At 39.1% G+C, this 23,923-nt stretch overlaps 1 protein-coding gene across 3 annotated transcripts in view; it reads right to left on the bottom strand.

The window, feature by feature from the left end:
* Positions 1-74: 74 nt before the first annotated feature.
* Positions 75-23,923, bottom strand: part of CMSS1 (cms1 ribosomal small subunit homolog) — a 354,605-nt gene continuing 330,756 nt past the window's right edge. For all 3 annotated transcript variants that reach the window (XM_004593230.3, XM_058661791.1, XM_058661793.1), the window contains 8 exons: positions 20,749-20,820; positions 18,885-19,014; positions 13,606-13,665; positions 12,418-12,520; positions 6,118-6,178; positions 5,643-5,730; positions 2,086-2,174; positions 75-380 (listed from right to left, as the gene is read on the bottom strand). In XM_004593230.3, the coding sequence (XP_004593287.2) occupies positions 297-380; positions 2,086-2,174; positions 5,643-5,730; positions 6,118-6,178; positions 12,418-12,520; positions 13,606-13,665; positions 18,885-19,014; positions 20,749-20,820 (687 nt within the window). In that variant the 3' untranslated portion in view covers positions 75-296. The remainder of the gene's footprint in view (positions 381-2,085; positions 2,175-5,642; positions 5,731-6,117; positions 6,179-12,417; positions 12,521-13,605; positions 13,666-18,884; positions 19,015-20,748; positions 20,821-23,923) is intronic.

Below are 23,923 nucleotides of genomic sequence, written 5' to 3'. Positions count from 1 at the left end.
ACTGCTCTTCTCCTCCTGCTCAGTCACCTCCCAGGCCAGCTGGCGACAGAAAAGCTCAGTCTACTCAACAAAGATCAGAGACAAACCAATGACTCTTTATTTTACAAGGGAGCTGGCAAAAGCACAGATTCAGCTCTGTCAATGAATCCCTGTCAGACATTCCCAGAACTGCATCTGGTTGTACAGTCAGCATAATAAAACAATAGCTGGTATGTCCTGAGGGCTTGTCATGGCCAGAGTCATTCAGTAAGATGTGATCCCACGGTGAGAACTATGATCTTTAGCAGGATCTAGGCTCAGAAAAGGCCCAACTTCAAAGATTCAGACTTGCATAGACTGAGTACTCCCATTTCCAGAAGTTCAAACACCTCCTTTCTTATCTAAATGAAAGAAAAGGATAAAAGAAAAAAAAAGTTAAGCTCTAGACAAGATGGTCTTGGTGAGTCAGTTCAACCATCTGGCGACTTGGTCTTCACACAGCTGTTACGGCTGGAATCAGGGAAAACAGTCCCAACTCACATTGAATTTGGAGATGAAACTGTTACATGAACGAAGAGAAGAGTTACATAAAACATGACTTTTCTCTAAGTGTGCTTTTGTTTGCAGTCATTCAATGTAAAGTAGTATGCAGAGGTATTGCAAGGACTTAAAAGTAACCCAGATTATAGGCACTATGTGGGATAATAGCTAATAACAGAATTGATGAATTAAAAAAAAAAAAAAGAAACGGGTGATAAATTCTTTTCAAATGTGGCTTCATGTACCTGATCTCAAATTTGTTAAAGTAAGTTTTTAGTCAGGGGCAAAGTATATGAGAAAAAGACAGAAACAGACAGCATCTATGTGTGTGTGTGTGTGTGTGTGTGTGTGTGTGTGCATGTGTGCACATGGACCTGAGCAAATTATTTTTTAACCTTAGGTAATGTCTGATAGAATAGACTGATTTATTCCAATCAGGATTGGCCACTGCAAGGCCATAGTTTTATGTGGTAAGTTAATTTAGCATGCATGGATGAGTTATTTACAAGCCTCTCCCATGGTTACTGCCATGATTTATTCCTGGTTGGTGACTGGCATCTATGTTTATTACTGTGCAAACCCTTTTTTCTCCACTTTGTGGTATCAGGCCAGCTTGAAAAATTAGTCCCATTGATAGCATACTGGGTGGCAAAACCAACTTTTCACAGTGGACTGCTCTTTTTCCTTACAAATAAAAATATAAAATGTGATGCTGTGCCCACAAAGGCATTTAATTATTCGATTCTAATCCACTGAGACACCAAAGGATTTCCCTAACCCAGCAAATGAAAATGTCTTTCCAAATTAAGTAAACAGGTTTCTAAGTATGCTGGTAATAAGGCAGTTCATATCATGTCCTGGACCAAAGTGTACACGAGGTGTTTCCCAAAAGTTTCTGGAATATTTATATTAAAAACTATGCATGGATTTCAGCTGTTTTGGTACTAAAGTAAACATTTTCAATTTTTAATTCAGTTATCTGAAAGCCAGAGAGCAAGAGACAGAGAGCTCTTCTACCCTCTGGCTCATTCTCCAAATGCCCCCAGCAGCCCAGCGTAGGCCAAACTTGAGGCTGGGTGCCTGGAACTCAGTCTGGGTCTCCCACATGGGTGGCAAGGACCCTACCTACTGGAGCCTTCTCCTGCTGCCCCTCATGGTGCACCTCTGCAGGAAGTGAGGATGGAAGCTGCAGCTGGTACTCGAATCCAGGCAGTCTTATATGTTCCTGATGGAAGGGGGGTTGGGACTTGAACTGATATAGGATACAAGTCTCCCTGCTGGCATCTTAGCTGCTGTGTCAAGCTTTCTGAAGCATGCTGGTATAAGGGGCAAAGATGAAAAACAGCTAAAGAGAAGGAAAGGTGCTAAGTCACTTGGATTCTTTTCACAGTCCACCTGGAAAGGATGCATCTGGGTTTCCGGCCAAGTGCGGCCTTCATCACTGTCGCTACCTCTGACTTAGGAGATGGAGATCAACTCCTCACATCACAGACTTCATTACTTTGCTTGAATTCAAGTTCACACGGAACAAAAGGTGATTAAAGGCAAAGCCTGGCTCCTCCATACCTCGGGAATGTCCATCATTCTCCTCAGCTTCTGGTCTCTCCAGTTCCAGTCGAAAACCAGGAACTTTAATGGGTTTAAATTAAGGCCACCTGGAACACAGGGAGAGCGTCGTAGTGAAGATCTCACAATTCAGGCTCACTGAAATGATTCTTTTTTTATTCTGGTCAAAATAAACTGGGGCAAAGTATATGAGAAAGAGACTTCATTTGCCATCTTCTCCCCCAGCAGCTAGGCTGTGCATCTAAGTGCTGCCCTGCTCAGTGGAAAACAAATGCAGCATTCTGAGACTTGCTCTCCATGCAGGCTCTGTGCTGCTTAGGAAGGAAGCATAAACCTGCTCTTGCTAAAGTGTTCACGGGCTGGCCTGATCTCCATAGCATGAAATCACAGGGAAAGGCTTCAGGCCTGGCAGGGACATGAGGAGCTATAGCTTGCATATAAGATGCTTTGGGGCTGTGAGGGCTGGAGGGAACCTCAGGGACTGCCTAGCCCTGAGTGTGCCATAGTCAGGTGCATGGTCAGCTCCTCTCCTGTTGTAAGCTAATACACGGCACCCCTAGAAAGCCAGACCTGAGGCCTTCTTATACCTGCTGCTCCTCTCCTCTGCATTTCCCTGTGCAGTTTCCTCCTGCCCCAAGTCTCATTCATACTTCTTATAATTAACATATCTCTTTATTTAAAACAGTAAACTGAAAAAGAAAATGAACTGAAAATCTTCCCTTAAAAATAACTTATGATTGATGGGAGCAAAGACATACAGCCTGTCTGTACTGATACAGGACATTGTATAATAATTATTTGGAAATGCAAACTACTTGTTAAAAATAATTTTCCTTCTGTGATGTATTCCAGTAAAAACATCACAACACTAACACCCTGTTACTTGCAAAGATGATCATTGCAGTATTATTTTTATTAGCAAAAATTAGAAACAAATGTGCTACCAAAATAGAATTCATAATGGAATACTAAAGAGCTATTATAATGAAAAATTAAACCTTTTCATGATAAAGCCATAAAGAATATTTTAGGGGCAAGTGTTGCAGTGTAGTGGGTTAAGGAGCTACCTGAGATGCCAACATCTTGTATGGGTCCCAGTCAAGGTCCTAGATGCTCCACTTCGGATCCATCTCCCTGCTACAATGTTTTCCCTTAAATAATTTCCTGCTAAAATTATTTTTCCTCTTAAATTATTTCCAGAAATAGAAGAGAAGAGAATTCTTCCAAATTCATTCTATGAGTTTTTGAAACCAAAACCATGCTAGGAAACATCACAAAAAGAAAGCTATAGGCCAATATCTTAGATGAATACAGATGCAAAAAATCCTTAACAAAATACTAGTAAACTGAACCCAACAGCAAATACATTAAAAGATCCTTCACCACGATCAAGTCAGATTCATTTTGGGGTTATAGAGATGATTTAACACACACAAACGAGTAAATCTGATACACTAGATCAACAGAATGAAGAACAATAGCCATACACACATTTCAGTAGATGCAGAAGAGTGATTTGATAACATTCAAACATTTCCTCAGGATAAAAGCTCTGAGCAGATTAGGTATAGAAGGAATATACTTCAGTATAAAAAGGCCACATATAAAAAGACAAGCAATACCTTACTGAATGGGAGAAAGCTGAAGGCTATATAAGATCTGGTACAAGACAAGGATTCTCCCTTTAACTACTTTTATTCAGCATAGGGTTGGAATTCTTCAGTCACAGCAATTAGGCAATAGAAAGAAATGGAGGGCCTTCACATTGGAAAGGAGGAAGTCAGACAGCCACTGTTTGCAGATTTCATGAGTTTACTTCCGATCTGAGAGACTCCACTGCAAAGTTGTTAGAATTAATAAGCAAAGTCACCAAGCTGCAGGATACAAAGATAATGTATAAAAATTAGTAGCACTTTGCATAATGGTCTTCAGTTGGGACCATTTTAAAATGGGAAGGGAAGAGGAGCAGAGGGAGAGAGGAACGCCTATATCTACAAAGCTGATCAAAGGTAAATAATAAATATACCTGAATAATAGAGAAATGGAGCATACATTAAAAAAATTAGTAGTGTATTTTACAAAGCAGTAATGAATCCTATGAAAAGGAAATCAAGAAAACAATACAACTTTCAAGAGAAAACAAAAACAACCAACAACACAATAAAAACCCTGGGAATAAAGTTAATCAAGGGGGAAAGATTTCTGAAATAAAGACTATCAGTCATTGATGGAAGAAACTAGAGAAGACAGAAATGGGAAGACATCTTGTATTAAAATTTACATATTACAGAAAATGTTTATAGATTTAATGCAATCTCTGTGAAACAACCCAATGACATTTTTCATAGAACCATGTTGATTGTTTCCCTTACTGTTGTGTGTGAAACCAAAAGACCGCCAAGCAGCCAAAGTGATCCTGAGCGAAAAGCACAAAGCAGCATGTATTACACTGCCTGAGTCTAAAATATATTACCAAGCTGTAGTCATTGGCATGGTATTGGTATAAAAAAAACCGGTTCATAGACATAATGGAACAAAAGAGACTCCAGAGGTAAATCAGCACAGTAAGCTGATCTTAGGCAATGGTATTAACAACATGCATTTGGAAAAGGATAGTATTTTTAATGAACTGTGCTAGAAAAATTGAATATCCATGTCATGAGAATGAGACTAGAGTCCTATCTCTTACTACTTAAAAAAATCAGGTGAAAATAGATTAAATATTTCAACGTGAGATTTAAAACTTTAAGAGTACTAAAATTTAGGGAAAAGCATTTCAGGACATTGGAATGGACAAGGATTTTCTGGATCACACCCTCAAAATCACAGCAAATAAAAGTAAAAACAGACAAATGGGATTCCACCAAACTAAAGAGCTTTCATCATGAAGGAAACAACATAGTGAAGAGGCAGTCTATGGAATGCGAGAAAACCTATGCAAGCAGCATGTCTGACAGGGCCTTGATATCCAGAATACATGAAGAACTCAAGCAATTCAATATGAAAATATCCAGCTGAAGTTGGGGAATAGATCTACACAGACAGTTCTCAAAGGAAGACATACAACTGACCATGAACTAAGGATAAAGTGCTCAACATCACTAATAAGGGGAATACAAATCAAAATCATTATGAGTAGAACCTCAGATTTATGAGATTAGCTATGCTATCTACAGACACTGAATCTCTGGTCTAATGTTTTACGTAACAGTCCTTCACCAGAACAGGAATCCTGAGGAGCCAAGATTCAGTTAAATGAATGGGAAATGGTCAACACATTTAACTCCACTATCTCAAGAGGCTTTCAGCAGCTGGAATGTGAGTGTGTGTAGGTGGGCGTGTGCACGTCAGCTCGCCAGTGCTGTTATCATTGCCCATTACAATGTAAACTTGCTGGCCAGCTTTGGAGACTGAAGGCTAAGTTTCTAGTTCCTGAGTTAATACAAAGATCTGGCTCTGTAAACCTCAAATGTGGCTTCCCAGGTTCACACTGAGTAACACAAACTACCAACTCCGGGCAGGAGTGTCACTGCTTTTTTTTTTTTTTTTAAACAAACCTTGTTTAACAAGTTCTTTAATTCTCCCTGGAGTTCCGACACCGAGATGTACCACACGCTTCTCCAGCAACTTTATTTGTTCCTGGACCTAAGAGAAGGGAAGAGGAGTTATTAAGCAGGTGCAATTGCAGCTCAAAATGGGGCTACCCTTGTTTATGGTCAACTTTCAGAGAAAAGACAACCATCTCCTCAGAAAAACTGGTAAATCCTCAAGATCCCGGGAGTCAGTACTCAGCTTTAAATAGCAACAGGGCATGGTGGTACAGGGACTGCTGTGGGGAAGGAGGTACATGGGTGGAGGCACAGGGTTCAAAGAAAACCAGAATGGTTGTTTAAAAAGGTCACACAAGGAAGGTACCAGAGAAATCACTTGCTAGTTAGAGGAGGAGAACTTGAAGGGAAGAAGCTGAAGGTTTGGTAGGGGCCTTTAGGGACCCCTTCCGTCTCCACCAGGACCCCACACAGCCTTGCTTACCTTTATGTGTTTTGCAAATAATTTCATAACTTTGCTGTCTCCTTTAAATGCTGTCATTGACCTAATGAAAAGTAATGATTAATATGTAAGAAAACTCATTCCAGCCACGTGGACTACTTTATCATGTCTTGCTTTACTCAAAGAAAATGAGCAAATGTATGTAATATTTCCACATACACAGAAAACTCCAAGATATTTAAGATAGTCCATCTCTGAAAGGAAAGTAGGCTTTTATTGTGACATCTATCTGTATGCCTGATATATAAAGTTAACCTATGTTCGCTTCCTTGCCTATTAAAATACATGGATCTACTCTTCATTTATAGAAATACAGAATATGCAAAAATACATAAATTCCATGTATCTTAAAAATAATTCATTGATTATTAAAATATATGGATCTACTCTTCATTTATAGAAATACAGAATATATAGAAATACAGAGATTCCATGTTTCCGGTCCCTGGGAGAGAATTTATCTCCCAAATCAATTGTATATTTTCCACAAAAATTTGGTTGCAAGAGATATCTTAGAGCAGTTATGTCAGCCTGTACTGCCTGATATCTATGAGGGTTTGTCTGTGGTGGCCATGAGGAGGAGCTGGGAGATGAACCTGCCTTGTAGACTGAGCTTCGCCGTAAAACTTTATATGTGGAAATGCTTTGGTCTAAAGCAAAGAAGGAAGGGAGAGAGGAAGGAAAAAGAGAAAGGAAACCACTGAAATAAAGGACTGGCTGAATTGGAGCTACAAGAGCAGGTTAGTACTGCATATGAGTGTCGTGATCTGGGAGGCAGGCGTGAGGAATGAAGCGGAACTGGATGTCCTGTGAATATGGCCTTGTACAGGGGCCAACCGCAAGCGCTCAGCCCAGTCCCTGTGATGTGAGACTATGGGCCCAGTTCTGATTTTCGGAGAAGCCAGAAATCTAGATTCTTATATGTGATCTGACTTTATTTATTATTTATTTATCTTCATTTTATTTGAAAGAGGAGAAGGGAAGGAGAGAGAATAAATGAGAATATTTCTCCCATCTGTTGGTTCACTCCATAAGTACCCTTAATATCTGGGGCTGGGCCAGGCTGAAGCCATGAGTGAATAAAAACTTCATCTGGTCTCCTACGCGGGTGGCAGAAACCCACTTACTCAAGCCATCACTTGCTGTGCATTAGAAGGCAGTTAGAACTGAAAGTAAAGCCAGGATTTGAATCCAGGTACTTCAAATGAGATAGATATGGGTGTCCAAAGGAAGATCCTAACTGCTGTGCTGGATGCCTGCCTCATATACTAATTGCAAATATAGGCAACAGAGTTCAATTTTTTTAGGCACAAATTATTTGTGGGGTAGACTTAACAACTCTGAGTGGCTTCCTTGAAGGACAGATAGTTCATTTCTTTTCTAGATGCTCAATAATTTGGAACTATCTAACTCAATCCAGAGTTCTAGCATCACTGATCAAGACCACAATGACTGGTGTCTTACGAGACTGCTTCTATATCACTGTGGAGCCATTCTCAGCTTGTACCGATGGCTGCTCAGTAAACAACAGTATTATGCCATTTGTCCATGTTGGTTTGTGTGTGTGTGTGTGTGTTTTGCTTTACAACATTTTTATTTGCTTTTGAGGAAGAAAGTGCTATCTTCCATCTGCTAGTTCACTCCCCAAATGTCTACTGTGACTGGGACTGGATCAGGCAAAACTCAGGGCCAGAACTCCATTTGGGTCTCCCACCTGGGTGGCAGGGCCCCAGACATTTGGGCCTTCTTATTCTGCTTTCCCAGGTTCTTTAGCAGCGAGCTTGATCTGAAGTGCAGTAGCTAGGACTCAAACTGGTGCTCTCAGATGGGATGTTGGTGCCACAAGCAACTCTACAGTGCTGGCCCCTGTTGATCATTTCTTTATATAGAAACACTGAGGGTGATGCCAGGAGGTTATAGTGGGAAAGCTCTGTTTTTCAGAGATCTTCATCCCTTCCTTCTTTCTCTAAACTTACAGAATGCTATTAATCTGGTAACTGATAATGTATTTCAGCCCCTCTTGGCGACTGGAAAACGTGGGCCCATGGTATCTGGGGCTATGTGTACAGCTGAACAGGGCTTTATGAAGGTCATCTTGAGCACCATTCCTAGGTGGTTTCATTTAATTGTATCTTCTACTAAAATTAACTTATGTTCTTAGCATTTTGGTTCCACGTATGTTTGGAGTTCACTGCAATTAATTTGGAACATATATTTACTAGGTGATAACAAAATTGGGTTAGTTGGTATTTCTGTATCTGTAAGCATTAAGAAACAAAATAAAACTTTCGGTTAGCACTCTACCTGATTTTCCTGACCAATTTTTTTTTCTTTGTTTCCATTTCCCCATCTGTTTTTTATTTATCACCCATTTTCCATGAATGATGATCAAATTGGATTAGGTAGTATTTCCATCTCAAACATTTTTTTTTTCAACTTTTGGTTAACATTCTTCATGTGATATTTGTTTCTTCTTTGTTTCCTTTTTTCACCACCTGTTTTCAATTTATTGTATACATTTCTTTATATCACCACCAATTCTGTTTTGTGAAGAAGTGGTTATAAATGAAAATACAATGTTTTAATTTATATTGAAGGGTAGAATTAACTTGGGAATATTATTTTCCTTTATTTACCATTATTATGTTTTGAGCAATATTATTTATCACTGGAAACATATAACTTTGCAAAATAGTTAATTATGCTATGTAAGTTTTATAACAAGCTTTTTCTATAGTATGATGAACTAGAAAGACAATTTAAGTCATGACTGTTAAGAGGACATCTTTAGTAAAGTCAGAATTATTATTTTTTTTCTAAGTTCTATTTATTGATTGATTGTGAAAGGCCGAGTTACACAGAGAATAGGAGAGACAGATAAACAGATCTTCTGTTTACTGCTTCACTACCTAGATGGTAGCAATCACAAGTACCGGACTAGGCCAAAGCCAGTAGCCAAGAGCTTTATCCAAGTACGTCACACAGGTAGCATGGCCCGAACACTTGGGCCATCTTGCGTTGTTTTTCCCAGGCCATTAGCAAAGGAATTGGGATCAGAAGTGGAGCAGTTGGTCCTGATGTGATGGCCTACTAGCTGAAGTCCTTGCCTTGCATGCGCCAGGATCCCATATGGGCACTGCTTTGTGTTCCGGCTGCTCCACTTCCCATCCAGCTCCCTGCTTGTGGCCTGGGAAAGCAGTAGAGGACGGCCAAGGCCTTGGGACCCTGCACCCATTTGGGAGGCCCAGAAGAAATCCTGGCTCCCGCCTTTGGATCGACTCAGCTCTGGCCTTTGTGGCCACTTGGGAAGTAAACCAGCAGAAGGAAGATCTTTCGCTCTGTCTCCCCTCTGTAAATCTGCCTTTACAATAAAAATAATAAATAATTGTAAGAAAACAAAAAAGGAAAGAAAAGAAATGGAGCAGTCTGGACACAAACCAGCATCCATATGGGATTCTGCTGTGGGCAGCAGTGGCCTTACCCACTGCACCACAATGCCGGCTCCCCAAAAGTTAGATTTATTAAACATTAGTCTTTATGAATAGGGCTCTTTGTGCTTGCTCAGAAACCACCTTCTGCAAATCACCTAACCTTTAAATAGATCATAATATTGTTGGGGACACAAAAATGAGATTCTGGTAAAGTAAATGTGACAACATAGTGCTTTTATGCCGCGCAGAAAGGAATTTATGTACAAAGCTCCAATCAATTTGACAGTTTGTTTTTACAAGGCCACGTCCAGGTCAGGCTCTTTGGCATTACTGCTTGAGTCTGAAATGAGTTCTGTGGTGGCAGTTTCTAAGGCAGTGAGAAGTCACTAGGAGGGCCTCTGACTTTAGGAGCAGCGAGCACAGCTGCCCAGAAGTTCAAGGTTTGGAAATCAGTCATGCTGGAACAGAATTAAGAAAAAAAAAAGCCAAGTTCAGCAAAATTATGCTTTAACGCTACATAATGCTAAATACTATAATGTAAACAGACACAAGACTGCTGAATAGTAATCTATAGCCATTTTATGGTGTATAGAACCCGGTCGTGTATGAACTAAAATTGAAATGTCAATGAAGGAGTCACAGGATGTGGTAAAGAACTTGCATTTTTTTTTAACCATGTTGGTTACTCAATACTATGTCAATTAATTCCATAACATTATAAATTGTTGCTGATGTTATATCAGGGCTTTTAATTGATAGGGATGATATTTTGCCAGCTCTACCTTCAGACCAGAGATGGTCTCCCCAACAAGCCGTTGAATTTGGACAATAAGATGCTGGACTCTGTGCTTGGTATATGCTTGCAATGAAAGAATCTCAACTGATCTTGAACTGTGGTATTGCAACAAGGAGGAGGAATCCACCATGGGGGGAGGGTTTGGGCAGGTGTGGGGGGAATCCCAGTACCTATAAAACTGTGTCACATAATGCAATGTAATTAATTAAATAAAAATAAAATAAAATTTTAAAAAAGAAAAAATAAGCCAAAAAAAAAAAAAAAAAGAGTGGAAAGAAACGCTCATTTTGTTGGAAGGCTATTTGTTACAACTTAAAGTGTATGCTAGGTTGGGGGAAGGAGGGTTTGCAGGACTATGGAAGTTTAACAACAGCTCTCCTAAATTTCTGATTAGACTAGTTTGTTCAGCATAACATCTGAGTATCTGCCTAGTGTCTAAGTTTGCACCTTGGTCTATTTGATCACCTTCGTTTTGCTGCATGACTTGGATTTTCCTGTTTTGCCTTATGTCTGACCCAGAGCCTGGGCTAGTCCCAGTCAAGTCCCATCTTACTCTGAGAGCTCTTCAATGAAATGTGAATGTTAGCTTCAACTCAATGGAAGTGTTATTGTTTATTGTACAGAAATAAAACAAATGAGAAAGAATGTGAAAGCTCTTAAATCACTGACAAATTATCTTTAGAATATAATTTTGATATTTAAAATTTTGATCCATTTGGAATTTATCTTGGAGTAAGAAGTGAAATCAGTTCATTTTCCCCCAGGTGGTTACCCCATTGTTGTAATCCTATTTATTAAAGAATCCATCTTTTTGGACTGATTTCTGATGCATCACCTTAAGCAGAGGCTGCATTTTCATCTGTATTGGGGGTCATTATGACCTTTCCTTTCTACTGCACTGATCTGATCTCAGCTGCACACACTTGTAACCTGAGAATGGTACCTGCTTATCACATTCCCTTTTGAGACTTTTCCTGCCTAGTTTTAGTTGTGTACTTTCCCATATGAATTTAGAATTAGCTTATCTAGATTTAAAAAATAATTTAAAAATACTGGGTATTTATGAAATTTCTAGATTGTCCAAAGCAGAGATCTTTACTTCATTGAGTTACCCTGCTTAAGGCATACATTTCTAAGTTGGTTCAGTATCTTTTGTGTCCCTTATGTGATGTTTTATATAGAGTTTTGTCACTTGACTCTAAGAAGGTAGAAAGATCTTCCGTTTCCCTTGTTACTGGCAGGTTTAGATTGGTCTCTCTGCTTTTACCCTCACTCTCCGCAATGTGCAATCCCCAAACAGCAGCCAAAGCAATCTTTTCAAATGGGAGTTCAGGTCACTGGACTCCTCTACTCAGAATGGGTATCTCGTCTTAGTCTTTTGTGCTTACCAATCTCTTCATAAGGATACTCTCCATCTGGTCACTTCGTTCAAGTCCCTCCTCAATGCCATCTCTTTAGAGAAGATTTTTATAACCACCTTTTTAAAGTAGCCCACATCTCCTCTGTCCCTTAGCCTTGCTTTTTTTGTCTTTACATAATTTAGCACTATACCTGACATTTATAACGTGTATTTATAGATGCTGTTTGTGCTGCTCGACTTACAATATGATCTACCTTAAATGTGTCCGGAACAGTTTCAGAGGGCTTGTAAATATTCATAGAAAATGCAAAGCATCTTTTAATTTCATTTTCTCACATTTTCTGAAGTGCCTTTGTACACAGAGCTACAGTTATGCAGAATCACTCAATACAAAGCCTGTTTCATAATAACGTATTGAATATATCATGTGGCTTAACATATAGCTCCTCCTAAATGCATATTGCTTTTACATCATCCTAAACTAAACAAAACAAAACAAGTCCATTAGTCATTATTAGTCAGAGATCATCTGTACGTGCTTGTTATCTGTCCCCTCCGCTGATTATCAATTCCATGAGGCTAGGGGCTCTGTCTGTTTTGTTCATTGATATCTCTGAGACAATGGAACATGCCAGCTTGGCATGTATTAGTTAATCAGAAAACGTTTATGACACAGACCAGGTGACACTTCTAACCTGATGAGCTCCAGGGTGCGGATGGCAGAGCTGCAGATGATCAGCATTAGGACGGATTTCTTCTCACTGTGGTTTTTCCGAAGTTTTACCCACTTAGGACAAACTGGAAAAAAAAAAAAAAAAGACCACCAAAAAAGTACTCTAAATATAGCAAAATAGTGCCCTGAGAGTTGAGTGTTCTTCAATTATTTCTTTGTTAGTATTTAAATTAAATATATAATTCTATTTTAATAATAATTCTGTTATCTGGTTATTTTAGATACTAAAATTGAAATGAAATACCATTAACCTTCAACAGAAACTATATACCAGGTAGCTAAATGTAACTAGTTTTAAAACCAAGTAAAAAGAATGGAATAATACATTTTCTGTATTTTAATTTATATTTCATGCTTGAATGGAATAGGAAAAGAGTTTTGATTCAATAATGTTAAATTTTAAGATGCTCAGCATAAAATATAAAGTAGAACTGACGTTTATATAGCAGACATTATGCTAAATGCTTTACATATATCTTCCCTTCCAGTTTCATAATCCAGTGAACTTTATTCTATCATTATGTAGATTTACTGTTGCAGAATTAGATGCTGAGAAAAGTTTATGAACTCAGGTTGTGTATCATCACAATTACTTATAGTCTGATAGAAAAATGTTGATTTCTACACTGAAATATTTCACTGCTGGCCACAAATAATCCACCACTTGGCATGAAAAAAATCTAGTTATTTTTGGTTATACACTGCACAAATTGGAAAATCAATTTCAATTGACATGTGAATTTCAGCATATCAAAGCTTGAATGGAGACCACAGAGTCCAACTTCTTTGTTAGTTCAGAATTAGTTCAGATAACTGATTCAAGTACAGTAGAGTACTCAGTAACTTATCCCAGTTTAAACAGAAAATTAAGAAAGAGCCTGGAAGTACAGCACTATTCTCTAGATTCGTAGATGAATGTTTCTGATGTGTTGTAAAACAAAAATACCACCACACAACTCCCAAAGTCACAGCAAAAACAAGAAAAAATTAAATTATAAGTCAATATTAACAGACTTAAAAACATTGTTCCATTTAAAAATCCATTTAAAGTGGAAACATTTGAAAGTAACTTTAAAAATTTTAATTTTAAAGAAACAGACCTTGTTATAATACATTGAAAAAAGTTTTTCAAAAATTGGAGTTTACTTACTTTCTTTTAGGTATGATGAAAGACTGTGAGTCAAATCATTGGCCTTGAGGAAACAAGAATCTAGAAACATGGGAAATATATTTTTGTAGTCATTTTTGCAAATTTACACACAATCAAGATAAATTCAATGTGAATGAAGGATTTCTGAATAAGTTGGTGAATTGAGGACTCAATATATTATGGTACAATCTAATAATTTAACTAATAGCAACACTGAAGCTGCCAATCATTTTAGAGTAGTGAAATAGAGAAATTGGTTATGTCATTCAGTGAACAAGTCAAACACCTTTATTTTTCATATTCACAGATTGGCAATAGGCAAAGCAATATGACTAACACATTTATAGAAAGAAGGTTAAACCCACTAGTGATTAAAGAAGTGCAAATCAGTACAGTGATGAGATAATATATACTTATTGTGATGGCACATGTCAGAAACATGTACAGTGATATTGGGAATGTAAAGTGATGAGAACTCTTATGAACTGTAGGTGGGCGTGTAAATTGGTAATAGGAATTCTGGAAAGTAGTAATATTAAAATGAATGTACCCTATGACTCCATAATTTAATTTCTTAGTAAATAATGGAAGGACATTCTTGCGCAGTCTTTACAGATGTATACATAAGGGTATTTATCCTGGCTTCATTTGTCACCCCAGGACGCAGGAAACAACCCAGGTGTCTGTAACTGAACAAGTGAATGAGTAATATGTGGTAGATGCAAATGCAAGACTTCTATGCAGCATTTAGGAGCCATGAACCAGACGTGCATCAAGTTACGTAGGCAGAGCTAGAAGTATCTGATGAAGAATGAGATCAGTACACCACTTAGAAAACATTTTAAAATAGATATGCATATGCAACATGACATATTTTACAAGGATGCCCACACATTTTAAAGCGTGAATTAATAGAATACCTATGAGGAAGGAAAAATAGAGCGTGAATTGGAGAAAATTGGGAATAATTTATTGAAATACAACAGAACAGCATAAAAAAAGCACATTAAAAGGAAAAAGGGGTCTTGCCAATCAATATGACCATGATTTTTAGTGACTATTTAGTATTAACTGTGAAACTGAGATGTATAAGAAGCAACACTGGGTTGAACATTCGGAGCAGTGGTGAGGACACCACCTGGGATGCCCACAATCCAATCCTGGAGTGCCTGGGCTCAAGTCCCACTACACTCCTGGTTCCCCCTTCCTCTTGATGTGCACCCTAGGAAGCAGCACCCTTGTGGAAGACCTGGCCTTACAGTCCCCCGCTTTCAGCCTGGCCCTGCGTTGTCTAGTGTGGGCATCTGGGGAGTAAACCAGCAGGTGGGAGATCACTGTCAGTTACTCTTTCAAATAAACTGAAAATGAAAAATTGTAAAAATTTAAAAATGAAAAACATCTAGGGTATCAGGAAACTTTGTTCTATAAGGAAAAATTTGTTCAAAAAACAACATATTAAGTAGTAAACTTAACATATAAACAACATGAAGTAGTACACTTTTAAATCAAATCAAATTTGATTATGTAGGTGATTCACTTCCGCACTGCTGCTTCTTGAACTCCTTATGGGAGCTTTGATGGCATTTCCAATTGCAATTTCTCAAGCCTGTATATGACCAGATTCACCTGAAGAGCTTTATAAACAACACAGATCTTGGGATGGACTCTCTTTTGCACAATGAGTCAGAATCCCTTGTGAGTGGGCTTGTGGATCTGCTTTTGAAAGAGGTTCCTGGGTAATCTGAATGCTTCTAAGCCTACTGGCATTTTCAGGAACCACTGATCTAAACCACACGGCAGCTCTCAGGAGTCAGCAGGGAGGTTAATTAGCTCCAGATGACTCTGGCCTCAAACCCTAATTAAGTAAGTGGCCATGTGCATGATATTAACAATGTGCAGTGCACAATATTAATTGAAAAGACTGTTCCTGCCCTACAGACACAAACAAACTCAAATCAAAACCAAGTTACACTCTCAACTAAACAGGAACAATATTTTAGTATTTATATCCATTACATATGTATGTATGTGCAACTATATATGCTACTTTTTGAGCCCATTCACTTAACTCACATAGCCGACTTCCTCTGTCCTTGATCTCATCAGTGTGTGACCAGGGCCTTTCCTCCTAAACCTTCCTATGATGCCTCAGTTGATCATGTTTCACAATGCCCTCCTTTCTTAACTGAGAATGCAAATCTGTTCTGTTGGGCTATAATAGTATTTCCACATACTTTCCCTCTTCCTTAAACTAACTAATGGCCACACATTCTCACTTAACTGTACTAATGAGCCCCCCTCCTCCCAAAAAAAGCCCAAAGGGCCCAGCACTTTATGACTAAATTCTCGTCTTGCAAGTACTGGGATCCTATACGGGAACTGGCTCATGTCCTGGCTGCTGCACTTCACATCCAGGCCCTGCTTGTGGCCTGGCAAAGCAGTAGAGGATGGCCCAAAGCTGTGAGCCCCTGTACCCACATGGGAGACCCAAGGGAGGCTCCTGGCTTTGGATCGGCTCAGCTCTGGCCATTGTGGCCACTTGGATAATGAACCAGTAATGGAAGATCTTTCTGTCTCTCCTTCTCTCTGTAGATCTGATACATCTTAAAAAGGAAAAAAAAAAAAATACCACAACACAAACTCACTAAGGAATGCAAATGGGTTCTTTTTTTTTTTTTAAAGATTTTTATTTATTTTCATTGGGAAGACAGATATACAGAAAGGAGGAGAGACAGAGAGGAAGATCTTCCGTCTGATAGTTCACTCCCCAAGTGACCGCAACGGCTAGAGCTGAGCCAATCCGAAGCCAGGAGCCAGGATCTCTTCTGGGTCTCCCACGCGAGTGCAGGGTCCCAAGGCTTTAGGTTGTCCTCAACTGCTTTCCCAGGCCACAAGCAGGGAGCTGGATGGAAACTGGTGCGTGCCCATATGGGATCCTGGTGCTTGCAAGGTGAGGACTTTAACCACTATGCTATCGCGCTGGGCCCGCAAAAGGCTTCTTAAAGGTTGTTGTGACCTTGAAGTCTCTACTTCTAGAGAAATCAAGGTTTACAATGTTCCACAAGGTTACAGAGTAATGGTGGTCCAGTCAACTCACAACTCCTTGCTAAGTTCAAGGTTATGCCCTAACACAACTGATCACTGAGTTACAATCCACCCCAAACTTCAGCTAAAAAGAGGAATCACCCTGTTGTGGTCTTTGATTCCTGTGACAGTGAAGTGTGGGCATGCCTCCCACACTGGTATACTGAGGGGAATATTTTCCAACTGCTCTGGGACGCGTCTGGGCTCAGTGAGCTTCAAACTCCAGTCCTTGCTCATGTGAAAATGAATCCTTTCAATTCCCTACAGGTCAGGTTTTTTTTTTTTTAAAGAAACAGACAGGTATTCATGGCTTACAGTCCAATCTGTGCACTTCTAAAAAAAATAAAGGAAAGAATATCACAAAAGAATTATAAAAGTCCAGGGAACCAACTGCTTTACAGCTTCTCAAGCTTCTAGAAAGCATGTTTGTAATGGAAAAAGGAAATCAAATTACCTTTAACTTTGAGTAAATCAACTTTTGCATTCAAAAAAATTTCTATTTGAAAGCAGTATGGAGAAAAAGAGATTGTCCATCTTTTGGTTCACTCCCCAGACTGCCTAGACTGCCTAAACTGCCAGAGCTGAGCCAAGCTGAAGCCAGGAGCTTTATTCATGTTTCCCATGTGGGCAGCAGGGCCTTTTCCGTTGCTTTTCCTAGGCCACTAGCACTCAGCTGGATTGGAAATCAGGAGTGGAGCAGCTGGGAGGCTAATCAGCGTCCATATTAAATATTGGCAATTGTAGGCCTTGCTTTTACCAAAAGCCATGCCATAATATAGCTCTCATAAGTATATGTTTAAACTTTTACTTATTAGAGAGGTAGGAGGGTGGGAGGAGAGAGGAAGACACAGAGATTTCTCATTACCTGGTGAACCAACCAGGGCTGGGCCAGGGTGAAATCAGGAATCATGAACTCAACCCAGGTTTCCGATGAGGGAAAGGAGACCCAACTACTTGAGCTGTCACAGCTGCCTCCCAGGGTTTGCATTAGAGGAAGCTAGAACCAAGCTCAGAGCTGGGACTCGAAGCCAGGCACTGCAGGATGCGATGGGGGTGTCCCAAGCGGTGCCTTACCTAATATAACAAATGCTGGTCCCACATGCATGCCTCTAAATGTGTGTTTTAGCTTTATTTTAACTTATATTATCATTAGGGATTCTAAATCTTTACAGTCTACTAGAAGAACAAAAAAGGATATCCAACAATTTTAAAAGAAAAAGAAAACATAATTACAAATCTTACAATGTGGTGCAGTGGCATAACAAACTGACCCTCTGCCTGTAAATGCTGGCATTTCATATGGCATTGGTTTGTATCATGACTGCCCTACTTCTGATACAATTTCCTGCTAATGGCCTGGGAAAGCAGTGGAGGGTGGCTCAGGTCCTTGGGCCCCTGTACCCATATGGAAGACTTGGAAGAAGCTCTTGGCTCCCAGCTTGGGACTGGTACAGCTCTGACTTAGAACTCATTTTGGGAGTGAACAAGCAGATGAAAGCTCTCTACCCATCACTCCCTCTCTCTCAGTAATTCTGGCTGTTAAATAAAATAAATAAATCTTCATAAAAATATTTAACAGTTACTGCTTCACATTTTAATGAACAAATTACTGGTAGTTAAAATTATGTTCAGGGGGAGGGGCGTTGATGACAACATCCCAAACTAGCAATGGTTTGTATCCTGGTTTCTTCACTTTCATCCCACTTCCCTGCTGATGGCCTGGAAAAGCAGCAGAAAAATGGGATTTCAGATGTGGGAGACCCAGATGAAGCTCCTGGCTCCTGTGTTCAGCCTGGTCCAACAATAACCATTGTGGCCATTTGGGAAGTGAACCAGTGGAAGAAAGATTCTCTCTCTCCTTCTATAACTCTGATTAAGAAAAAAAAAAAAAAAAGCCCTAAGCAAAACCACTTGTTAAGTCAAGAAGTTCAGCACATTGAAAAAAAAAAGCATTTATTTACTGATTCACTGTCTGAGGTCCCTACCCATAACAATGGAGGGACTTCAGAAAGTTCATTAAAAATGAAATTAGAAGATAATTTTGCTTCAAAAGTTTTTGAAATCTATGCAGGTCTTCATACACTTTATGAAGATCCCATGAAAACATGACATTACTTCTTACTTCATTTTCCATTGACTTTTGAAAGTACTTTTACAAAATTTACTCTTTTTTTGGGGAAAATTAAAGGTGATACCTGGTAAGTTCAGTTCTTCTAATTCAATCACCGAGCGAATGCTGCTGTAATAGTCCTTCATCAGCTTCTGTAGATCTTCAGGTGTGCCTGGCTTGGGCTCTGATTTTGCAAGAATATCAGTGATTTTCTTCTAAGATATGAACAGGAAGATAAATGAAAAAATAAATTATTTTAGCAGTTGCCTACAGATAGATTAATTTCTCTGGTGTTTACAATGGGTATAGCTTTTGGAAAGAACCAAGTGTGAATGTCACTTCTACATGAAACTCTTGAAGATCCTGTTCAATATTCTGGTTTAGAATTACTCCTTTGAAAAGCGAACATATGATTTGAAAAATTCTTTGAAACTCCTGGTCCAGGACTTTTGGGTGAATTGAAATTTCTGTAGAAGTCTCCATCGTAGGGTAATATTTTCTGTTAAAAGTTAAGCAATTGTGTTGCTATGGAAAATTCTTCTTAGGTTTTAGATGATTTGTGTTACTGGAAGAGTAGCCTGAGAATTTTTCACGTAATCTGATTTTTGAGGCCTTAGTTCTCAGTTTGGACTTTGGGCATCAGCGTGAATCCCGCAGGAATAATCAAAGCACAAAAGCCTACTGGAAAGGGGGAATTTACACTCCCTAATCTCAAGCTTTGGGGGACTGATGAGTCTTAAAATGGTCCCACGGAGAGAATAGTTACAGGAAAAGCCTCCCAGCATCCTTTTTTTATTTGAATTATTGTGTGCAGCATTTATTAGATATCTATAATGTATTAGTTGCAAAAAATGTTTAATTTTCATCATACACGTCCCTCCTTACTTCCTTCAAATGCACCCCTAAAGGCGCACTCCTCCCTGCCTTTTTCCCTTTCTACAATGCCCTCATTTACATGCCAGTGCCAGGAATGATCAAGGTCTGTCAAAGGAATTAGCTCTCAAAAGTATGTCATCAGTGGGTGCATTTTAGTATGACCTCAGCCAAGAGTAAACTCACTCAAGTTCTGACCTTGAGTCACCATAACTTAACACTCTCAAAGGGCTTTAATGTACAAACTATCAAAGAGAAGTCTAAGTCACTTCTTCAAGGTTTTGCCAAACCTCAGCCAATTTGGCTTCTCCTATTTTCCTATTTGGCCATTTGCGAGAAAAGAAAACAAAGGCACACACACTGTGAAAGGCTGCCGTTAAGGAACTGCTTTGAGTCCCTCTTCTTTCCTCTAAACCCAATCATATTTCCTTTGCTGACTTCAGCAGTGGGCCTTGCTTGGCAAGCAGAGAATTATACTGCTGTTTTCATAGCAGTGGTGCGAGCTGAAAGCTAACCATAGTTTCTTCAAGGCCGAGCTGTAAAAAAGGGTTGCGGAGGAAGAGCAGTCTTCCCCAAGCCCAGTCAAGTACTAGAACAAAGCAGAGCTTTGACCTTATGGCTTCAAATTAGAGTCAGAAATGCCTTGTACTACCTTCATCTGCTTATTATTTTCTTTTAATTAATACTTAAAGGTACTGGATCTTAACAACTGAAACAAGTAGAAACAAAAGGTTGGTAAGTTTCTTTTCTTGGACAGAGCAAGAGGGGCCGGGGGAAGGTTAGTTCTGGGTTCCTTCTAGAATTAGAAACCATGTCTAATTAGTATTAGAATTAGAATTGATCCCCGGTGAAATCACAGTGGCCAACAAAGACGTGTGGTGCTCCGCAATGCTGAAATAGGAGTCAAAGGATTTATAGATTTATAGGCTTTGCTAGACACACTTATTACTAGGTACCTTAGGGAAAGTCACCAAACCTCACTGATTCTCACAATTTCTATGTCTCTAACGAGATTACAATAGTCATTTCATCAAAGTATGATTTATAAAAATATGATGGAAGGCATTGGGCCATACCTTTCTCCTCTTCTTAGTCTTGGTGCCACCCTCTTTTGTTGTCTTTGGTTGAATTAAGAAACACTCTTTAGGCTACAAAGAAAAAAAAGAAGAAGAAAAATCCATAAATGAGAGAACTTTGTTTTCTATACAATGAAATGTGTATTAATGGTATGAAACCCAAAGTACTTTCTGCCACACATCTTTTCTTCAGAGTATTTCACAGAAAGTATTTGACAGAAGGAGATGTTGAAGGATCCACTGTAACTTATTATGCAGGGAATAAACTGAGAGTATCTCAAAGTAAAATAGTGCAGATGACTTAATACCAGAGCATCTTTGAACAAGGACGAACTTATTTGAGTGGATATGTATGTGTACTTTGTATATGCAGGGTAGTAAAGTTTGAAGAAAATGGCCAGTGTTGTAAAAAAAAAAGGGGGAAAGGGAGCAAAGATATATACATATATATATATATATATATATATATATATATATATATATATGTGTGTGATTAAAATTAAAATGTGGGCCTGGCGCCATAGCATAGTGATTAAAGTCTTTCCCTTGCAAGCACCAGGATCCCATATGGGCACCAGTTCTAATCCCGGCAGCCCCGCTTCCCATCCAGCTCCCTGCTTGTGGCCTGGGAAAGCAGTTGAGGACAACCCAAAGCCTTGGGACCCTGCACTCGCGTGGGAGACCCAGAAGAGATCCTGGCTCCTGGCTTCGGATTGGCTCAGCTCTAGCCGTTGCGGTCACTTGGGGAGTGAACTATCAGACGGAAGATCTTCCTCTCTGTCTCTCCTCCTCTCTGTATATCTGCCTTCCCAATAAAAATAAATAAAGTCTTAAAAAAATTAAAATGTGGTAAGATAAATTTTGATGGAGTGGAGTTCTCCATGTGTGTCAGCCCATGTTTCAAATTCACCATGCTAGTCATTCCTTTCCTCTTTTCAATAAGCAAGGAAAATCTAACATAGGATATATTTATGTATGCTTTTACAAAATCAGCAGAACAAAATGTATTTTTAAAAGAGTTTCCAAAATGAATGTCTCTGTAACAGTCTGATAACGGCTCTCAGCACCATGGCAGCCAGAATCATCTGTTTGGCCTGATGCAATGACCCCTGAGGATCCTACAGTGTAGGGCTATTTTTACCCTGAGGGTTTTTTTTCTTCATGTTTAAAAAAAAAAAGAACAGGAAATTTGGACTAAGATCTTGGCTTATAAAATAGAATGCCTCAGATTCCATATTTATTAATCATAAGCAGGAATATAAAATGTTTCCTGTGCTTTTATGCAACATTTGCAAACAGGCTTCCAAAGGAGATTTAAAATATAAGTGTAATTTATTCTGAGTTTTCTCTTGATTTTCTATTAGAACTAGAGAACACTCTAGTTTTAAGTTGGTAAATTGCTAACTAGAGTGAGTGATCCTGTCTCCACTGGGCTGTCTTTAAAATGATCATAGATAAATCTTTCTATGAAAGCTTGCAGACAGCCTGCAGATTAAGAATGCCTATGGCCTGAAGTCAGAGAAAGATAGAATGCTACATAATTTCTTCAAGACATTGGGCCAGGGATCAGCAGTTTCTAGACTATTGCAGTTATTGGAGACAGACTTCAAAGGGTCAGGATTAAAATAACATGGGGATGTTGAAATTTTAGCTTCTTCCCAATTAAAACCAAAAATCTACAAAGACCAATTGCATCATAGCTAAAGAAAAGAAAGATAGTATGATTTTTTCATTTAGAAAGCTAAGCTGTCTCGGGGATGTTGCTACATGCCAATTTGATGCTGCTACGTGCCAATCTGAAACTGGGCTGTGGCCCCTAATAAGTCACAGAAGCTGCCAGATGGCCAAAAGAGTCCAGTTACAGAGCAGGTCATCACTGAGCCAGGGTTCCTCAGGCAAAGGCCTGAACATGCTTAGCAGAAGCCTTATGCTACTCTGCAGTGTCTCTTTACCAGCATCAAAGCTTTGGTGAGGCAGATTTAGAAAACTATTACATTTTCTTATTTTAGCCCAACAGATGCTTTCTAGGAGTATATTCAACATTCTGGTTTTATTCCTCCTGTTGACAGAACCAATGAATTCAAACAGAATTCTAGAAATGAGCTCAGTTACAAGGATATTAGCACTTTAATTATTAAGCAAAAATGAAAATGAAACATGTTTAGGAAAAAAGAGAATAGCATTCTGCAGATTACAAATCAGGTTTAAGTGTGAACTTCACATTCTTAGATGTTCCTAAAGGAAATGTCATACATTTGTTTTCTGGTACCAGTTCCCTTAGCTGGTCAGCATAATGGGGTCCATGTCCATACAAGTGAGATAGCAGCCTGGAGAAATCTAAATGCACAGCATTGAGCATTCTTACATTTAGTCAGCAGCTTTACCAATGCTGATGTTTACTCAGAGATACCATAGAAGATGATATAGGGATTGAGGTCTGCTTACTGTTTCTGGAAACCAGTTGCAACACTATATGACTCTGACAGTTGATTAGTAATGCTTCTTGATTTGAAATGTAGTAATCTTAAACACAAAGTATGAACAATCACATGAGCTGGCTTCCAAAAAAATTTGTGAAAAACAGAATTGAAAGAAAAGTTTATTTTAGCGCAAAATTTTTTAAATCCATACATACTTATTTTTCCCCTAATATGCATTTCTCCTAATATGCTTGTGGTCTAGGAAAGCCAGGATGGCCCAAATCTGGGGACCCTGTGTCCATGTGGGAGACCCAGAAGAAGCTCCTGGCCCCTGGCCTCGGATCAGCTCAGCTCTGGCCATCGCAGCCACTTGGGAACTGGACCAGCAGATGGAAGATCTTTCTGTCTCTCCTCCTCTCTGTAAATCTGACTTTCCAATAAAAATAAATTAAGTCTTTAAAAAAATCAATAAGCTTTGTGCACAAGCGGTTTCTATGAACTAAAAAAAACGATAATTTATTTGAAGGGCAGAACTATAGAAACATATATACACACACATGGAGGGAGGGAGGGAGAAAAGGGGGGAGAGAGAGGTAGAGGGAGAGAGAGAGAATGGAGAACAGAGATTGATTGATTGATTCCATGTGTTGGTTCACTCCCCAAATGACCACAACAGCCAGAGCTTCTTCCAGATCTCCCATATAATGCAGGGTCCAAAGACTTGAGCTCTCTTCTGCTGCTTTCCCAGGCACACT

The sequence above is a fragment of the Ochotona princeps genome, chromosome 3, assembly GCF_030435755.1.
Source record: "Ochotona princeps isolate mOchPri1 chromosome 3, mOchPri1.hap1, whole genome shotgun sequence".
NCBI lineage: Eukaryota > Metazoa > Chordata > Mammalia > Lagomorpha > Ochotonidae > Ochotona > Ochotona princeps.
Note: the sequence above shows the minus strand (reverse complement) of the source record. Positions and strands in the feature narration are given on the sequence as shown.